The sequence below is a fragment of the Streptopelia decaocto genome (assembly GCF_964273445.1).
Source record: "Streptopelia decaocto genome assembly, chromosome: 1".
Classification (NCBI taxonomy): domain Eukaryota; kingdom Metazoa; phylum Chordata; class Aves; order Columbiformes; family Columbidae; genus Streptopelia; species Streptopelia decaocto.
Genome location: NC_138663.1, coordinates 36,458,689 through 36,479,774, shown reverse-complemented (window position 1 = coordinate 36,479,774; position 21,086 = coordinate 36,458,689). Strand labels below are relative to the sequence as shown.

The following is a 21,086-nucleotide window of genomic DNA, read 5'->3' as shown; positions in this document are numbered from 1 at the left end:
CAGAGGGACATTTTGTATACTTGGTTATAAACCATAAAGTTCTCAACCCTGCCCCTCTTACATCAATTGCTGGGTTAAAAAAAAAAACACAAAAAAACCAAGACATGCTGTTCTCATTGCTTTATTCTAGAAAAGACTGATGTGACCACAATGATGACAGATTTGATCCCTTCTTCCCAACAAAGGATTTTCCAAGGTTTGCCTCACCTGGAGGTAACCAGTCCAATGCAGAGCCATTCAGTCTCTGCCATACACCATGAAGGGGACCTACACACAAATTTTTCACAAAAGGTATCATGGGTTGTTTAGAGTACTGGTGACTGATAGATTAAGCTGTTCCAGAAAATTAGTTCTGTAGAAATAAACCATCCTGCTTCTAAACATCCCACTCCTCAGTGGAAATCATCTCCAATACCACGGGGGAAGGAGCACACGGCAATTCTCAAGTCCAAGGGAAGCCAAAGTACGGGATGGAGAGCCAGATGCCTGCTTTAAAAGAAAGCTGAATCCTTCGAGGTTTATAAATCCATTAAAGATGTATCTGTCCACGTTTATCTGTGTCTTGTGATAGGAATGGTCAGTGGAAAGCAGGCATTCGTAATCCTGACAGAATGCATAAGGGGCCTGCTGCTGAGGACAGCTAGCCCCGGAGCTCCCCAGCCAAAAAAGCCCTTTGAAGGAAGTCCTGCAGCACTTCAGCTCAGAATAGCTGGGGGATGGGAAGGAATATCTGCCACTCCAGAGGGAAAAGAGGTAAAGGGGCAACCTCTGTACTGCAATAAATACACAAAAGTCCAGGGGAAAGGTAACGCCATGTCTCCTTCAGCTGGAGCATTCACAGCTCTCCACCATTTTGAGTTAAAAGCAGATTGCCTTCTCTTAACTAAGCATACCCCGGACTGTCTAGGGCAAGAACTGAACTCTGCCAAACCACTGTGTAAGAGAATAAACACACACAGAATGCTTACTTTTCTCTAGATAAACACACAGAGCCAACAACACTACAGCCTCAGTCAGCAGGAGCAGAGGGACCCGTTTCCCTTGCCCAGGCCGCAGCTCCCGTGGTGCCACCCGCGCCCCAGGGAAGGCAGAGGAGGGGGCTGGAGGTAAAAGCCAGAACAGAAACATGGAACAACGCTCCTGCTATAGTCCCTGCCATGAAGAGTCCAAGCTGCTGCAGGTCATGCAAACACAGTCTTATTTACTTAACTTTTCAAAACTTCCAGGTCCCCCCTTTGTTCTAAAAAAGCAAGGCTGTTCTAAAAACATCTTCTGACTCAAATGATCCAAGGTCAGCAACAGCATCAGCTCCTTTTAATACTGGAAATTCTTTCAGTAGCCTCTGAAAGGGCAGCAAAAAACCCCAAGTGGTTTGTGTGCAAAGGAACTAATAAAACCTGGTTTGCTACCCTCTTGCACATGATCTACTTGTAAACTAAACCATAAGAGACTTCCACTGAATGGCTACAAAGGGGTAACTTGTACTTACAGCTTCACTGAAGATCTGTAGAAGCTTCAGGCCCTCATCCTTTTGTGAGATCTGGTTAACACACCATCTACCTTAGGAGATGGATGGGAAAAATTGCAGAAGTCTCACTTCTGCAGGAAACAGTGCTAAAAATGGGCAGACAGGGTAGTTTTTATATCCTACCACCAGCAGCAAGTCAGGATAGGTTTTGCATTAATTCATACTTCCAAAGCAATGACTGATTGTGAAAAGGCTACACATTACATTGAGAGACAGCACAAGGCTACTCGTATTTGTGCCACCCATGCTTCTACTTGTTCCATGCACAAACAGCTTTCAGCCTCCCCAGGCAGGAGCCGAAGGCTCTGCACAAACACTATGGATCTGTTATGCCACGTGACTTTCTTATAGCAATGAAAAGGGAGCTTAAGAGGTTCAGAAACACCATTCTTGTAGCAGCTCCCTCTAAAAGGCTACTGTTCCATCAGTAGTGTGGACACAAAAGCACAGAGCAAAAAAAGTCCATGCACTTTTGTAAATTGTGAAAGTATTCAAATAAAAACAGAAAGCAATTCATTTTGCTCAGAGATGAATGCAAGATGGCAGGTCACCCCAAAAATAAGCCATATCATTAACACAGAACATTTTCAAATTAAAAAGGAAAAAAGAGACACCATCAAGGTTAAAGGCAAAAGAACAGTCTGGAACTGAAGAACAAGACCTCCTTGGAAGGAAAGCTTTAATTGCACACCCTTTGCAGCAGAGGTGGGGGTGGGAAGAGAGAGACTTTGAAGTGGGACATGGAGCTATAATTGCATGGGCACTTGCTAAGTAGGTCTGCATTTGCTAAGTAGGTCTGTGTATTCTGTTGAGCAGAATAATAGAAAAAACAACTCAAGAGATAAGCGCTACAGCCTGCATAGGGCTTGGACACCTTCCCAGAATTCAGGTCATAAGCAAAGACTCTCAATAAGCAATGAGGGGTGCCAGAGCAAACACTTCCATGCAACTCGTCTGCATTTGCCTGTCTAGCCAAAAATTAAATGATGCACTTTTTCTTTTTATTGGCAAACACGTAAAAGTACAGCAGCTTTACAAATTTCAGTCCCTCACCCACTTTAACACAATATGACTGTAAGTCAACAGCAAAGTTTTAAATACTGCTATACATAGTATATAGTTCAGCTACTAAGATGTGTTAACAAAAAAGAAAAAAATCCTGTATTCTACATTTACTTTCAAACAAGTTCTCTAGAGAATGGCCAAAGCATCCTGAAGCCTGCTGGAGAGTCAGCTGGATTTCCAGCACAGTCACACTCTGATAAAAGGAGCTTCATATTCAGCCTGAAACTACAAGTATGTGACCTTCATCTTGCAAAGGAAGTCAAGGGACTGGCATTGGGCTGTGGTCACTAGACTTCAGCTTGGAGAAGCATTTTAACCATCTGTCAATTATCAGCAACCATCTTCAAATTTCCAAGAGAACAGCAGCCAAAAAGGAGGGATTTACAGTTACTAATTACCTGACATACCAGTGTTTACAAATAGGATTGCTTAACAAAAGTCTGGTAAGTGGTATCGATAAACATTTGTCTGCAGCCAGGTATTGTTCTGAGACCTCCTCAGGCATCACAGCCATGAAGGAAGGTGTTTCAAAGAACACACAAAATACTGAAGGTTGAGTTGGTGATCTCAGCTCAAAGCCAGTTCAGCCAGTCCTTACAAAGAAAACAAAATAGGTGGTGAAGAGATGACCAAAAATAAAAAAAAAACCACACACACCTTTCCCTGCATATAAGCTGCTCTCATGAGCATCACAGTTTGTATAGCACAGACTCATGGTGCCTTCCAGATCAGGTCACCGTTCATCTTCAGAGCTCACATCAATCCACCACCTGCACCACTGCAACAGACACCACCATCTCCACCCACCATCACTACCCAGAACATGCAGTTTCCACACAAACCTCCGCTCCATTTCCCAGCAAGAGCTCTCCAGACTCCTCTCTACCCAAACTACAGGGCTCACAACCACAGCCACATTGGTGAGCTGGAGCACACACCAGGCTCTTACCTCTGCTCACATCATCCCCTTTGCTCAGGGCAGACCTTTTAACGTTTCATGTAGTCACTGCACAGAGAAGCTTTGAGCCAGGGAAGAAGGAAAAGACAGAGGTCAAACAATTTCCCCTGGTCTCCTCACCCTGCCCATGACAGGCCAAGTGTCCCAAAGGGGCCAGATGCACCCCTGCTCTTCCAGTCCGATGGCTGCTGATGGTCCAGCTCCCAATAAAACTTCATTCTTAAGGGATATTACTAATAGGCAGAACCAAAATTTATTGTATATAAATCTAAATATTTATACACATTTGTAAAGAAAGATCTAAGATAAGAAGGAAGAGAAGGAATGTCTCATTCGATAAAAATAATCAAGGTAAAAAACTAGATCAAATTTGCAAATAATGAAGTATCATTTTATGTATTTTTTTAAACTTGGTACTTTTCTTACCTTAATACCATACACAGCACTGCTATTTACCACGATCTTGACTATACTACTGCCTTACTCATCTGAGTCCTGTCTTATTTTATATTGCCTTGTCTTGCAGGGAAGAAAGAGAAAATAAAATAAAATTTTTTAAAAAGACAAAAAAGGGGAGTGGTGATGGTGATGTTGAGTTCCAGTTTATTCAGAAACTCCTCAGGCAACACTCTACTTATTTGAAATGAGCAAAATAAATTATTAAGCTGTCAGGAGTCAAGACCCTCAGGTGTTCCCAATTCGTGATCAGCAAAAGGCAGGAGTGCACAGTCTGGCCTTCCCTCCTTCCAATGGACCAGCAGCAGAGCAAGACCTCCCACCAAGGGGAGCTGCCTCTTCTCTTGCTGTAGCTTCTTTTTCACCTGCACTTCTGTCTTCTATCCCATAAGAGACACTTTCTTCCCCTGAAGCAGCAGGGGTGTCCAAAAAGCTGCCCCTATTTACACTTGTGAAAACAACAGTTACTGTCACACCATAACCAATAAAGCCCAAGTAAAGTAAAATCAAGGCATAAAGTTGATTACTGCAGTAGTTACCACAGGCAGATAGTTTCAGCTGTGAAACTTTTAATGAAGGGGCATAAAAATGGATATTGATAATACATTTATCAAGCAGATTAATAAATCCCTTCCAACCTTCTCCCAAAACTAGCAAGCGTGGGAACCTACTGCAGTTTCAAAAGGTGAGTAAAGGACTAAGACCTGATTTCCATTTAAAATTCAATTCAATATGCTTAGAATAGTGCCCTCGACTTCGTACTCTAAATGGATGAACTGGCCTGTAAAACCTTTTACAGGAAACAACTAAGGGAGGATTCTAAAGCCACAGAAAATACAAAGAGCTATAAATACACAAATGCATGTGTTTTTAAAATCAAGAACCTGCAAGTAAATCCAAAGTTTACATTGCAATCCTATTTGCTGCACTATTTTCTGTCAAATACTAAAGCACAATTTTTTCTAATCAGCAAGCTCTACTGCTTTATCCTTGCTTATCTCCTTTCAGAAGCATTATTCATTTAAAAAAAAAAAAAAAGACAAACCAAAACAGCAGAAAACCAAAAAGCCCAGATTCTCCCACCTTCTGCCTACCTGTAGCATCTCTATCCAGTTATGAAACCTGTTAAAACACTCTAGGGCACCTCTTCAGTGCACCATCTACTGAGGTTCTTCCTCCCAAAGCCCAGCTCCACAAGGTAGGCCAAGCCCAGATGGGGCTTCTTGAGGTCCCACTCTCTTTATGTCAGCCTCCCCACCTGTATATTCCTCTACCTGCTCCCACACCAGAACTGCTCCTCTGGCCACCACACAGAGATCTGGTTCAAGCAGGGCATCTGGCAAAAAACTAACTTAATTAGTTTAAACTGAAGCTGTAGTGGAACCCCACCCTCTGCTCAAGTGATGGCAGCCATGCTCCAAAACAGCCTGAGACCTGCAGCATTCACCTTGCAGGTGGGTGGCTGAGATGTTACAAGCCTCAACCAATGGAAGAGGGATGAACTGCTGCATGATAATCCCTTCACGTTCTGCCTTGCAACACATTGCTTGTTGCTCTTGGTTCAGAGGATGAACCCAGGAGATTGGAAACCTGGCTGTGCTCAGCACCTTCTACAAAATGTCCAAACCAAAAGAGGACTGAGTTGCACCAGGCTTGTGTTTTTATGCAAGTTACACCCTATGAATCAACCTGTGCTTAATGTTTAGTTTACCATGTCTTCACCAAAATGTTTTGTATACATATGCATGAACAGAAGTGGAATATGGTGAAGTTATGAACCCAAAAGAAAATACTACCTACCTATTTACAGATAATGGGTGTGGATCAGCAATCCGACAATTAACATGGGTAAAAATTATACCACAGTTAGAGGATTTGTTTATGAGCATGCAGACATAAAACTGCACAGAGACTGAGACAAGACCGAAGAGGGAACAGAGCAAACACTACCCAGGGAAGTATGTCCTGGTACATGTCTGAAAGACAACGGGATCCAAATCCAGCTCAGAGTTCCAGTGGGGCATCCCTACCACGTTTCAAACTTTTTTGCTTGCCTTTGTTGGGAACAGTCAGATCAAAGTTGGGATTTCTCTGGGAGGGTAGTAGAGAGGTTCATTTTATACTGAGGGCATAGGGGAGAATGATAAAAGATCTCTGGAATACCTAAAAAAGCAGTTCCTTTGCACATCCAGGGAATGGCACCATGTTTGTAATTATTGCACTTAGCACACTGTAATGCTTATACCTGCAAGATAATGAAATACCAATGCTAGTGTTAACAATGCTGCTTCTATAATCCTTCTGATAACAAACACTCTTCTGCTGCCTTTTCTTTCTGACCCAATCACTACCAAATGCGAAACAGCTTCTGAAAGATGTTCCCCCCGATATCTTCCAGATCTGTGAAGATGAAAACATATAGGTTATTACTTGTGTAAGAGGTTAAATCCAGACACACAGCAGGGAGCTCCCATCTTGAATTCTCCACATAATGTTTGGACAACTAGATTGTGCAGTATAAGCTCTCTTACAGATTACAAGATTTTTCCAGCATTGGCCATAAAGGCCTAGCTAAAAATCAAACTTGTTTTAATACAGGACACTTGACTAAAGTTCAAGGGGGAAGGGAGAGGGGGAATAAAACAAAAAATAAAAAAAAGAGCAAGGGTGACATACTAGCATCCTTACCAAGCCACTTCAGGAGCTGTTTTGAGCTATAAATCACTAAAAAAAAAGAAGTCTGCCATCAACTTTGGCTGTTACAAGAAAAATCACTAGGTTTATGATTTCTTTTTTTTTTTGCCAATACCACATTATTTTCCCATAACATGTCATTTTATCATCTTATGAGGTAAACACCTACTTCACTAATGGTCTATTATTGTCACAGCTCAAAGCTACATCTTCATATTCCAGTGGTAACTTCAAAAACGCCTCAGGGAGGAAATCACCAAATCATTAAAATCAAATATGCTTTGAAGAATATTTGGGGTCTGTACTTAGGGGTGGGGAAAGATGTGCCTTTTAATTTTATTTTTTTTTTATTAAATCATCTGTGAGTTTTAAAGTTCAGAGCATTAGAAACTGCTTTGATGTTTCACTTCACATATCAACCTTTTAGCACAGTATAAACAATCATGTTTCCCCATCTTGAGATAAGCTTCACATCATGTGAACATGTAACTGAATCAAAAGCAGCTGTCAACTTAGACAAACTCATCAACTCTACACATGAAACAAAACAGCCTGTGATATAACTCTATTAAATCTTCTTTGCCCATGACTGGGCAAATGCATGCTCTAAGTGGAAGACATTTAGAAAGACACTAAAGGCATTTTGTAACTTCTGTTCTATTGGAATAATCTGTAACTTATTTAAATCCTTTCACATTAATATTAAGGCATATCTTACCACCTTGCAGTCCTGGGAGAAGCAACAGAACAACAGTTTGGGTATCCAAAACACCAAAAGTCTTCTTGTGACCTTCCTGCGACCGTCGTATCAAAGAAGGGTCCCTGAAGCCCCCATAAGCAGGATGACCCTTTTCAGGGTAGCATATTAAGAGAAGAAGAATATTAAGTCTTTTGTAGTATTCAGCTCAGCAGGTGCCACACTCCCCCAAAAAGCTTCCATGGCCACTGGTGCCCCTGGGGGACAGGGTAAGGACAACTGGAGAACCAAAGACACACAAACAAGAGGGTGCAGCCAACCGCACCCACTGAAAACACACTTTGCAAATTCATCTCAGGCACAGGTGAGCACAAAGCAGGGTTATTTTTTGTGACAAAACACAGGATTAACCTCCTACGAACCTGACTGCGATTTGGTGATCAAAGAGAAGTCAAACTGATTTGCATTACAGCACCTGCCGTGTTTCAAGCCAACTTACATGATTTTCTGACAGCTGGGCCCTTCTATAGGGTTACTGTTTTACAGACAGTTTCATTCTGATTCAGAACTCAAGAAAGGTGTACACCAGGAATTATTTTCCCTCTATTTTATAACAAAACTGCCACCACACTATCAAGGCAGCTACAAATGCCCTATAGTTTATTAAACCAAAGAAGAAATCCTAATAGAATATGCTCCACTAGCAACAGAGCCACTTTGTATTTGACATACATCATCTTAGGAAGCACCACTGGTTTTTCTCCTCACCTAAATACTTGGCATTTATTTGGGATAATGTTATGTGTGCTGTGATAAGGTCTACAATGCAGAAACTGTCTATACTGTGTGCTGGCTAACTGGTACCCGGCCTAATTCAGAATATAAAAATCTCACCATACAAAGCATGTGAGCTGTCTGGTTCATTTTACAGAAGATCAAGTATTCAGACCAGGGTGACAAAAAGCGAGATTTTTCTACTCTTTGATAATGCAGTCTACTGAGTACTTTCTCAAGAAAATAGTTGCAACTTAAAGCACAGAATTAAAAAATTCGTAGAAGATATTTTCTGTAATATACTTCCATTAAAACACAGCAGTTTTTAGTCAAGTTCAATTTTATTGTGCCAACATTATACTTTTTTTTTTTTTCAAAAAGCAGTAAGAATACTGCTAGGCAATCAAGAAACCAAGAAAAGTTCAGAGACATGCATCAAATGGTCAGCTGAACACTAATACCGTTTTTCAAATTCTATGAAAACAAACTTGTTCCCATGAAGGTCAAATCAGACCCCAGAGCAATACTTTGCAGCTGATATAGAGAATGTTGAGAGAAGGTATTTAGATTCATCAGCAATGCTGTTATAAACCATAGCACTGCAAGTCACTCCCAGACTAAGAGGAGAAGGAAAAGTAACTGCACCCAAAGAATAAAATGGGTTCTCCCTTCACCTTGAAGAAAAGAGAAGGAGGGAAAAAAATTAAAATAATTCTGTAGAGAAAGAATTCTTTACACACTGTCAGTCATGGAGCCCAAAGAAACAAACTTAAGAAAAGCAACTCTTCACATAAATTAATTCAACTTTAGCTTCAACAGGAACAGAAAAATGCAGTTGAAAACAATGTGATGATCTAATTCAGAGGCCTATCTGACCAATGTCCAGAAGCACTGGCTGTCTCCTTAGACTGCCATCTGTACATGCACTAATCTTTTAATTCATTGTAGTGGTAAGAGACAAGTAAATCAATCCAACAGTAATTTAAGAGTCATTTCCCCAGGGAAATAACTAAGTTCTATTAGTAAACAGAAAAAGATGGTCCAGTCTTTGAACTCTACAATGGTCCTACTTCATGGAGAATATCTTATTTAGCTACTGTGAATTCACCCTCTTAGATCCTGAGATCCACTTACTGGGCTCTAAGAGCAGCTAAATGGTTTTCATTATAGAAATTGTTGATTAAGACTCCTTTCATCAGCCATCACCCCACATTGCATGTTCTTCAAAGGAGAAAAATGTGTTCCCTTAATTCAACAACTAAAGGGGCCCTGAATATCAAGTTAAATACTCCCAGGATTCTGTTTATTTTAACCTGACCTGCTAACTCATGCAAAAACTACAGACAGTCCCTGGGATTAAATTTTACACCAAAATTAGCTCAAAAAATTTAGAAACACTTTTAAATACAGAAAACAAGATTGTAAACTTACCAGTTTAGGCAGACACTGAATAAGAAAAGTAATGCTGTGCTAAGCTAGGCTTCATGAGAGCTACAAGTATCATGACCAGAGGAAGGTTACTTTAATTAAAGATAAAATTCTCCTTAATAAAGTGGACTTCTCATGTGCAGATTACATGGGAGCCTGAGCACAGTTCACACCAGGTTGCCTGCACAAGTGACATTCCCCTGACTCAGCGTCGGGTGTTCTGCTACCACCAGCATCTGTGTGTCGGCACCTGACACAGCAACTGCTCCGAGTACAAACTTTCTATTAAACTGTCCGTTTTTGTACGGGACACAAGACATCGCTTACTGGTGTGGAAATAAAAACAAACCACTTTTTAGCCTACACTCACAGGACAGACATAATACTTTTTCCTTTCTTCTTTCAGTTGGAGCTGCTGAAAGACAACCAAGTCACAATTCAACCCCACATCTCAAATGAGACCTTTATTGTTCCTCACATGCAGCCAGGATAATTTGTTCCAATTTGCTCTCAGCAGCAGACAAGTGTTCCTGTTTACCAACCTGCAACAGATAGGCAAAGATTCCTTCCTTCTCCTCCATTCCTTAACTACCAAATACAAAAGCAACACCTACTTCAAGCCTTCAGCTGCAAGGGCAAAACTGCCAGGTCCATGCCTCATGGAGAGTTATGGATTTCCAGAGTTTTCAGGAATACCGCCCATTGAGGCATTTACCCCCGTACTGTATCACAAAACAAAAGCCATCACATCAATCTAATTTTTGGATCACAGGTACTCCTGCTGACAGAAATGAGGAGCCTGCATATTTGACAAGATTGTAATGATCTTTTTCTCCCGCTCTTATTTCTGTTCCTCAGTCTTCACTTGGGTTAAACAGTCTAGCCGGATGGATCCAGAAACACTTCTGCAGAAACCGTCTCTCCCACTGCTTTCCAAAGTCAAACACACATGCACAGTAATGAAAAAAAAAAACCACGGCTGACTACTCTAAGTCACCAGTCTGGACAGCTGGGGATCAGCTCCTGCAGCACATATCTGCTGTCTGCTTTAGGCACAGCCTAAGTCACTTGCCACTTGTCCAATTTCCTACTACTAACAAGCTAACCAGAGCTGCAAAGAAAAAAATAAATACTACCCTTTACTTCAAAGGGTAACGCAAAATGCCTGTTTATGCCTACACTACATAATCTTTGCACACAGCAATAACAACATAACAAAAAAAAATATACTATAGTAGTTCAAATTACACCTGTCATGAAAAAAATGCACTGACTCCTATGCCAATCTCACACCAGCATTGAACACTGAACTTACTCATTTCAGACATTAGGACAAATGATACAGGTCAATCCTCCCATGATGCAACACGCAACCACCATATTCTTAAAATTTTAAGCAGTGTCAAAGAATATGCCAGTTTCTGTACACACAAGCGCTATGGGTCATGCTGAAATCCCCAGTGCAGTTGCTACAGGTTATAAAGCTTTACCAGATGCTTCTCAGATGAACCATGAAGATATTTTGCAATTAAATTAATAGCTCTGAATAAAAAGACTTTCACAATCTTAGCACATATATATATATATATATATATATATATGCAAACACACTAATTCAAGCCACTGGTGGATGAAACCGCAAGATATGCAGGTTCTGTTCCCAAGGAGCAGAATTCTTCAGAAGAGAGCAACTCAGTAAAAGGAGAGTAATGCTCTGTATAGAACATCTGAACTAAACTCTTCCAAGTTTACAGGCCAGTTTGATCCTAGGCACAACTATGTTTACGAAGTGACCGAGAAGTCCTCTACAATACAGGCCATCAAGCTACTTCTGCAGTATTAACAAACTTGATATACCCCAAACTTTTCTTCAGGAGGGACAAGCGAGATCATGGTATTCCCTGATTCAGTGGAAATAAGATTAAGCACTTAATTATTTAGCAAACTGTTACCTTCAGTCAGAAAAGAACTTGACCTACAGTATTTATTACTAATTAGCCTTTATAGAGACCCTGTTGATTGGGTACTCCAAATACAAGATACAAGGACTGCGCACTATGAGGAAGAGCACAGCATGGTTGGATCCATGCACTTGATCACACCTTGGATCAATTAGAATGCAGAACACAAGACGAGCAGTCCTAATTATACACCACAGGGATAACTACAAAATATTACAGACAACTGCCTTTGTAATTTGCCCCTACTGTATTACTGTATGTAATTTCTAACAGAAATGCACTTGCAAACAGCATTTTCCACAATTACTTTGTGGGTAAAGACGGAGACGGAGAAGCTGACAACCAGCACGCCAAGTACTCCTATGTACCCAACACTAACACCTGATGCTTCCTCTGAGGGAGATGAACCACTGCTGCTTTTACTATTATTTTCAGCACAGCATAGATTCCTTCATATACAGGAACACGAATTCTTCTCCAGCACACACACAGATGAGTAACTAGAGAATGATCTTAATTGCTACATAAATCACATGTGGCTAGTTAGCATAGCCAAATATATGTCTGCATAGGAAGCACTCTCGTCAAAACTGTCTGCAGTATTTCATCAACCTTGCAAGAGAGCAAGTATGCCAAAAAAACAAAATGAAAGCAGCAGTTGCTCATCCCAGGTGAATTCACACCTGTCTACACAAACATGTGGGCTTTGTCACAGGCACCCAAACTCCTACAAAGGCTGGACAATAGTCAGGTAAGCGCTGCTCTGAAACTGGAGGGGATAAGAGCATGCTGTGCTCGCTCCAGTCTCATGGGGTGCGCCCCTGAAGTCAGTGGGACATACTGGTTTTAAGACCTTTCATGAATGTTGGTGTCAAAAGTACAAATCTTTCTATGTGTGTATTTTACATATGTACGAAAAATACATACTGTCCCCGTTTTGTTAAAAACAAGTTTCTTTTTTAGTGAATTTGCCTGTCAGCTAAAGCCTTCTTATTAAATGCACTCTCCTGAAAGTTAGATAGATGTTTTGGTAGACATAGCAATGGAATGGGAGGTCATTGATAAGAATGGATGCACATCTTGTGAGAGGGGCAACGAGAAGCAGGTGACCAAAAACTGACCAACTGAGTATAACATCCTATTCACATGATACTTGATATAAAAGTGGGAGATCACAAGGATCTTGCCCCTTTTCCTTATGGCCAACATTAGGAGAGGACCCTGTGAGTCATCCCTGTGAACTGAGGCCTAGTAATAGACTGAATCCAGTTCCGGTTGGCTGCAGGGTCCAGTCCAGGACTTTGGGTGCCAGCTCTACATCTGCCAGAGCAGTTGCTGGGACTTTCAAGATTGGTTTTGTATATTTTGTATTATTTTCTCTATATTTATTGGTAGCATTAGTAAAACATTTTTAATTTTTCCAACTCTCTTCTCTCTGTCCTTCTTTCCCTCCCAATTGCCTGTCCTTAGTGGGAAGGGGGGAGAGGGAGGGACTAAAGGCCGAGAAGGCGGGGAGAGGGGGTTAACACATCTGCCACGTTTTTATTGTCACCCTGCAATCAAAACCGTGACACATACATAAATTCTTCTGTTGTTGTTTTTGTTTAACATGCATATATGAATACATAGATAGATAAACCCCCGCTATCTGTACCTGGGAGGACAGTGCTGTACGTACTGAGCAGCCCGGCCAGATGTGCAGCCTGCAGATGTTGTCCGAGGCCTCGGCTGCCTGTCCATGGGGAGAGCTGAACGACGGACACCTGTCACTCTCACTTCTCTCTCCCTGACGCTTCTGTTGCTTGGCTTGGCTCACAAGGACACTGTCACAGGCAAATGCTGCATTACAGATCTACCGCTTTATCTAAAATCCTCTGTTAATCGGTTTATTTGCAACTGTTAATCCAACACTGGTGCAACCGGCTCTTTACACGAGAGACAAACGGCAGTATCTGTTTTTTTACTTCAGTTTTTCTTTTTATTTTTTGCTCTTACAGTGGCTTAATATTAACCACCAAGAACCTCTTCCAAAATAGTTATTCTGATATTGTTCTTATACGCAGGTCTACAGCTGAAATAAGAGGTCAAGAGAACAGGGCATCAAATACTCTCCTTCTTTAAACAGCTGTTGTCTGATTTGGTTTGGACTGTGTTTGTTTTTAACAGATGATCCTGAGCTCAGTTGCTTCGCATTTACCTGAATTCACCAGAGTCCTCAATTTAAAGAAAATTCCTTGTGCCTGCATGTCTGCTCATGAGTATAAGCAGCCTAAAAGTCTAAACCTTTTGGGCCATAAGGCTGTAGATGCCCAATACTTTTGACTACAATGAAAGTCCAAAGCTCCAGCAGTTCTACCCTTTTGACTTTGCACTTAGATAAAGTCACAGGATTATCCCAACTCAATTACATTATTATTCAATTCACAAAACATCCATACAAACTAGGTACTCCTGAAGTTACCAGCGAGAAGCCTAGCTACTATATTCCAGAACTCAGACAGGTGAACAAAAGTCTTTTTTCCAAATAAATGACCAAAACAAACAAACAAAAAAACCACACAACAACAAAAACAACAAACACCAGTGCAAACACCAGTGTTTACCTGGCAACATTCAAATAAACATCAGTAACACACTGCTGGTACTCCAGAAGTTTATGCCAACAGAGAAACAGAGATGCATCTAATATTGCGTTAATACAATAGACTAAAGAAAAGAGTGGGAAGATAAGAGTTAGTCACCATAGCCTGAATACTACCTGCCACTGTTGCTGTATTCATGACCCTTAAAATAAATTGCTGAATGTAACAGCACTCATTAGATGTTTTAGTGACTCAAACTCTTCTTGGGATAGTACATTAACCTCTCCTAAACATGTTTCTTAATTTTTTGTGTGTTAGTAGATACCATTTCATATATTAAAGTCCCCAAAATTTCAATTGATGATTCTAAGAACCAACAGTGATTACAAACTAGTGTAAAGCAAACAGTGTCCTCTGCACAGTGCATAAATCTCAGCTCCGGAGATGTCAGACACCAGAAGGGGACTCTGAGTTCACCCTAAAACAGCTACCACACTCTTCCAAGCTACTGACACACACACACCACATCAAGCACTCTGGAAGCAAGGCAGAAACACAAAATAAGAACCGCTAGTTTACTCGATGTTGACATGGGCTTAAAATAGACGTGATCTCTACCCTGCTCATTACTTCAACTCTTAACTTTCAAGTATTTTAGCTGTGACAAATTTTATCCTATAACATTCACTAACTGCCAAATGAATTAAAAAAATAATAAAAGAAATAAACACTACTGGATACTTTTAGTGTTTTCTTCTCGCTTTGTGGGCATTTTTTATTGTTGTTTGTTTGGGGTTTGTTTGTTTTTTTTCAAATAAGTTTCATGACTACACGTCAAACACAAACCTAAACTTTTTGGCTCCAAAGCAAGCCTATAATTAGAAATCTCATTTGTTCTGGTAGTCAGGAGAGCCATTTTCCCTCGGGAATGTTACTGGAAGGAAACCCGGGAAGAGCTGTAATGTCCAAACAACGTGAAACTTATTAATAACGGACACTGGTAACACAAAGCCATCCTAAGCAGTCCTGAGCAGTTACGCACTGCATTTTATCCCTAGAAACTGTTTTCTTCCCAAATAAAACACTCCTTTTGTCTGTCTTCCTCTCAATGAACTGCCTCGAGCCATTGTGCAAACTCACATGGAACAGATCTAAAAAAGGGCTTCTGCACGCAGAAGCTTGTCTACTTTTTCACACTTATACCAGCTCACCCATTTAAAAGGAAAAAAAATTGCTAGGTCTTTCCCTGCAAGCCCCGTCTTCCAACAGTGGAACGAGAGATGGCTGGTTACCTTGCCAGGACTAGTTGAAGAAGACTTTCACCCTCTGCCTTTTGCCTCTCACCTTCATACCTCCTCTGCTCTTCTATATCCGCTTTCCGTTTCCAGCTTTTTTAATGAATTTCCTCTCCCACCCCCATTCCCACACCTGCAAATTCCACTGACGCGCAGAGAAGATGGTCACAAACACAATGTCATGGCAGGGGGCACCGCGTGTGGGTGCTGGGGAAGGAACTAAGACGGCGGGTCAGGAAGGTGTGAGGGCTGAGAGAAGCAAAGGGAAGAGAGAAGGAAAAATAAGATTGCAGACTGGGAAGGACTGCTGGTGATAAAGAAGCAATGAGCACGTTCTCAAGTGCAGGAGGAAAGAGTACATTTCTGAAAACTGCCAACAGAAGCAATTGCATTTTTCTTGCAAGCACTTTTACAGAGCCCTATATGGAGCAGTGCAAAACTGAGCATAAACACACAAATGCTTTTTCCTTTGAAGATATGAGCAGCACCCAAGTGTCAACCTTCATATCTCAAAGCTATTTTATACTAGACTTCACACAGAGCTCTCTCATATTTTGCACGCAAACTACTCACAACGGGACACGGAATACAAGCTGTAGGATTTGCTCTCTTCTAACAGCTGGGATCCATGATCTACACAGCACCACCAGCTTCTGCAGCACTGTTTTTCCTAAAGCACAGTGGAGTCCTCTCACAGAGCCCTCACATGTAAGGGCAGCTACAGAGACAGAGAAATCTCCTGTTTCTAACCATTACGGTAACAGCCCAGGGGAACATCAAAGCACAGAGCAGGCAAAACCAAGCACAGGGATGTCCTCAGGTGTTTGCAGTGATCCTCACAGAAAACAGGAACTTAGCAAGGCTGGGAACTAAATCAGACACCAACCACAATGCTTGAAAAGCCACCATCTACAAAGCCAGCCAGGAAAGGAGAAGTATTGCAAGCATTTACATCAACCATGTTCAAAGTGGGAGAAGTAGTGCATGGAAGGGAAGTGCAGAAAACATATGCAGGAAGATGTGTATCCCTCCAACATACGGTAGGGCTCGCAGGAGCAGGCGCGACTCTTTTCACTTTTCCTGAAAGGAGGGGGGTGGGTGGGAGGAAAGAAGCAGAGAAAGGGGGCAGCTTTCAGAAGTTTGCAAAACACCTTATTTTGGTAATTTCTTTATAGGCAATGGATGATTTCCAAAGGCTTTATCATACAGAAGCACAGGTCTGACCTTGCAAAAGCTTATGTGCATGGGTAACTTAACTTCACATGAGTAGTCACACTGGCAGGACAAAAATATTTACAGTTCCTCCTTTTTCATTTATTGAGTCACTGCAAACATGAAACACAGCCACACTGAGCTTAATCTCACCTCCAACAGTTAAATTTTACAACAGCTACAGAAGATAAGAAACCTTAAATAAAACTAAACTTTCATGAGCAACAACACAGCGTAAAGCAACCTGCATTTTACGCACACTGCCCTCAGATTAAAGTATTTCTTGCTTAAGAAATTACTTTGAGGCCACTAATCAGCCTCAAAACATCATGCTGCCTGTCATACGCTGGAACGGTTTTTATGCTTCTATTTTTTATAAGTGGTAGGGCAAGAGGAGGAGACAAATCTTTAACCACTCAACAGATGATTAGGCATCTTAGGCAAAGCCCAAAGCTACTATCACAACACTTTTACACCAGAATTGCTATCAATCCATTAACCCTGTTTTAGCTGCAGGAATTGAGGTACATAAGTAAGCCCACCCCTGCCGCATTAAAGACAAAAATTCACTCAGCTACTTAATTTCCTTTTTTCCTCCTTTTTTTTTTTTGGTACTCCATACAAAACAAGTCCAAACACTACTACTGAGTTTTTCTGCAGGCACAGCTGCAAGCCAAAAGCTTGAAACAATTTCTTGCCTGTGAGAAAAGGGGCAGAGGGAGCTGATGGAGGGATGAAAGTAACTGCCAGCACTTAGGCCTTCTACAAAAAAAAACCACCACACCAAACAACAACAACAAAAAACCAACAAACACAAAACACAATACACTTCAAAAGTTCACTACAAAATTATCTGTACAGTTGAGAAAGACACAGAAACAATAACTAACAGCTCCCCTCCTTCCTCCTTGCTCTAGGGGACATAGTATGCATTTTTTTACTAAACCTCAAATACAAACCAAAAGTAACATCCTCATCTGTACAAAGAGGCTTATTATGACTGTTATTGCTGGAAGGGGAAACTCACTCTTACTGGCCACATGACTGTTGAAATCTACATTCAGCATTGTTTGGGGATTTTTTTTTTTTACTTTATAACTCAGCAGCTCAGAGCAACTGGTAATAACTTCATGACTACAAACATTTCGCTGAGAATTTCTGATGCTGCAGAGTCAGCAATGCAGATGAATTTGTTCCAGGCTACTTAAACTGCATACTTAAACATGTACCCTGCAGCACCTCACTGCAGTATTCTTTTGGGAAACAATACTGGAGCACAATATCAAATTTCAGGGTTTTTCTTCCATCCCCCCCTTGCTTGGAAACATTAACATTTCATGCAGCAGTTTACATGTTTACACAATTTCTTATACAACTAGCATTTAGTAAGACAACTCACAAAACCACGTTATAAATACACAGATACGCTTTCAGGATCCGAATCAAAACCTAAGCCTTCTCACATCTCCTGACACAGCAGCCACGCTAAACCTGACAGCAGCTGGGTATCTGTTTGCTCAGCACTGTCACACCACGGTCCTCCTCTGTCACAGCCAGGTGGCAGCCAACGCTGGACAGACAGGTTAGGGAGTGAAGTTCAAGGACACTCAGCAGGACTTGCCAGCTTGCACCGAGGCCCTCAGGTTAGTGGGAGGCCGACACTCCAGAGGGATGAGAAAAACCCAACCCCTGAGGAGGGGCGCAGCAAGAAGCACCCTAGGTAAGCAGCCATGACCTGATAAAAAGCCGGTCCCAGACTATTTGCACAAGGTGCCTGAGCTCAGGTGCAGGCAGAGGGTGCGCCCAGGCTCCCTGCCAAACTTGGCTAGGGAAGCTAAAGCTCAAGAAACCTCTGTGCGCTTCCTTGAACAGGAGCCGGAGTTTCCCGAGGGGCAGTTAGAGGGCTTAAGTTTTGAGCAAATCACAAACAGGGCATAACAGATGGAGAACCTTGGAGAAACAGAAACCAATGTTGGCTTTCTGCAGCACAACAAAGCCTAGAGGAACAGCCATGGGCAACTAATGATGAGACTTGGCAAGCCCCATGGGTGTCCCAGAGGGCACCTGAGTTATCCAGGCTTTGATAAGCAGATTGATAACTAGGTCTCCATAGCAGCAGTAATATTGACACCAAAGTTCAGTCAGGAAAAAACACCAGAAGTTTGTACAAAGAAATAGGCACTGAGCAGAAAGAAGCCACAGTCGCTGGTAGACACAGGGGAAGAAGAGCTAGTATAAACAAAACAGGCTTGCTAGCTTACTGTTTCCAAAGCTATAAACCACCTCTAGAAAGAGATCCTGCGCTTTGGGAAGAGAAAAATGAGAGGAGGCTGCACTGCTCAGCTAAAGAAACGTGACGTTTACCCTATATGGTTTAACGACTGCTCTGGATGGGACAGGGACTGTTCCATTTTGTATCCCTGACATGAGCTTTGCTGCTAGGAGAGAGGGGCTGGTTTTGGCTCCTCAACACACCAACCCCCTCACTCTGCCTCCAGTCCCGCAGGTTCCCCACCGAAATCCCAATGCTGACCACAAAAGGGGCTGGTTTGGGGTTTTTGCTTCCTTTTTAATCAGTTCTTCACTTCAAAGCCCACTTGGAGTTGATATCCTGCGCTTGAATACTTAAAGCAAGGCACTTAAACACTTTTGTGGGGCTTTCTCTGCCAACAAAACAGCTGAAGGGGCTGTCATTCATCTCGAAACCAGCTCTGAGAGCGGTGAAGAGGCAGACCCCACCGTACCCGGCGGAGAGCTGCCAGCAGAGCCGATAGCAGGGCTGATAGCACGGTTACTCACCGCACAAACATGTGATTTTTGATCACATCCCCAGCCCGCCGGACTCCCAGAGTGGGGGGGTCAGACTCGCAGTCTGGCTCCCTCGGGCCGGCTTCCGAGTGGGACACCGCGGCGGGGACCCTTCCGGAGCCCAGCCCAGTGTGAGCCCCGCTTGAAGCCCAGGGAGGGAAGCCCTTCCCCGCCGCCTGCTCCGCGCTCCGGCGCGGGGCCCGGGCGCCTCCCGCGGGTCTGCCCCCGTGGGGGAGGGGGCGGCGGACACGTGGAGGCCGAGGCCGGGCGGAGGGAGGCGGCGCGGAACGGAGCGAAACGGCCCGGACCGGACCGGCGGCAGCTGCCCCGCGGGGCGAGGCCGCCGCTCCACCCGGCGCGCAGCACTCACTTGCGAGGCGGTCCGGGTCTTGCCCGGCGGCCTCCTGAAGAAGGAGGTGCGGGCGGTGAAGAAGAACTCCTCGGACTCCTCCTCCTCCAGGCTGCTGTAGCCGCTGCTCATGCTGCTGGTCCAGGTCATCGGCGGCGGCGGCGGCTGATGGTGCTGCTGGGGCCGGGCGGCGGAGAGCGCCGTCCCGGCCGCCGCATGGGGCCCCGCCGCTGCCGCTCCTCTCGCAGCGCCGCCGGGCCCGGGGAGCAGGAGGAGGAGCTGCTGCTCTGGCGGCTCCGCTCCCGCCCTCTCCTCCCTTCCTGCCTCACAAGTTTCCGCGGGCAGCGCCGCTCCGAGCCCCGCCAGGCGGCACCGCCCCGCCCGCCCCGCGGGGCGCCCGCCCCGGGCAGCAGGTGAGGGGGCGGGGGCCGAGCGCTTCCCGCCCCCAGACCCCGAAACACCGGTCCGGCGGGAGCTGGGGGTCCCGCCCGCACGGCGAGCCCAGCAGGCGGGTGCCGGGGCCCGACGGCCGCGGGGCGGCGAAGGGGGAGGCGGTAGATCAAAGGACGGGCGTGGACTGAAGTTACCGACCCTCCTCCCGGCCTCTGTGCTGACACCTCAGCATCAACCCCATTAATTGCGAGCAACGAGGGGGTCCTTGCTAAAGGAATGAGTTCTGAAACTCTCCTCTAATAATTACCCAGTTTCACTCTCCTACGTGCCAGTGAGAACAAAATTATTAAAAAATAACCAATGGCAAAATAACTGCAAGCCTTTCCTGTATTGTTCGTCTAGTAATCTTTGAATTTAAGCTTTGAAACTGGTAGCAGACCCTGTCGTGCTGAGCAATAACAACCTGGAATCCCCGCAGCTGCCGTGGGCGGCTGGCCCTGGCCTCTCCTTGCACGCGGGATCAGGCCCACGGACTATTAAGTCAATGGAATTCATTGCCCCAGGATGTAGCGAGGAGCAAGGCTTGTGAAGACTCAGCAGAGATAAGATATGTGTACAGATAGCAAGAATATCCAGACCTGCAACTAGGAAACATATTTAAAAGCACAAAAGTTCTGATAAGACACCGTGTACATCAAACTCATTAATGGGGGAAATGACAGACAATGCCTGAAGGCCAAGTCATTCCATAATTACCTGCTTCAGAGTTTCTCATGTCTTCCCTTAATTTATCTAGGGCTGGTCACTGTCACAGACAGGATACAGGGTTTAAGGTATGGCTTCCTAGGGCTCTGCAGCTGCCCAAAAAAGCAGACTTGCCCTTCCT

At 43.5% G+C, this 21,086-nt stretch overlaps 1 protein-coding gene across 1 annotated transcript in view; it reads right to left on the bottom strand.

Moving 5' to 3' along the window:
* RASSF3 (Ras association domain family member 3) overlaps nt 1–20,170 on the bottom strand; it is a 54,894-nt gene extending 34,724 nt beyond the window's left edge. Inside the window, exon 1 of the mRNA XM_082043369.1 lies at nt 19,829–20,170. Coding sequence (XP_081899495.1) covers nt 19,829–19,957 — 129 coding nt within the window. The 5' untranslated portion in view covers nt 19,958–20,170. The remainder of the gene's footprint in view (nt 1–19,828) is intronic.
* Nucleotides 20,171–21,086: the final 916 nt, after the last annotated feature.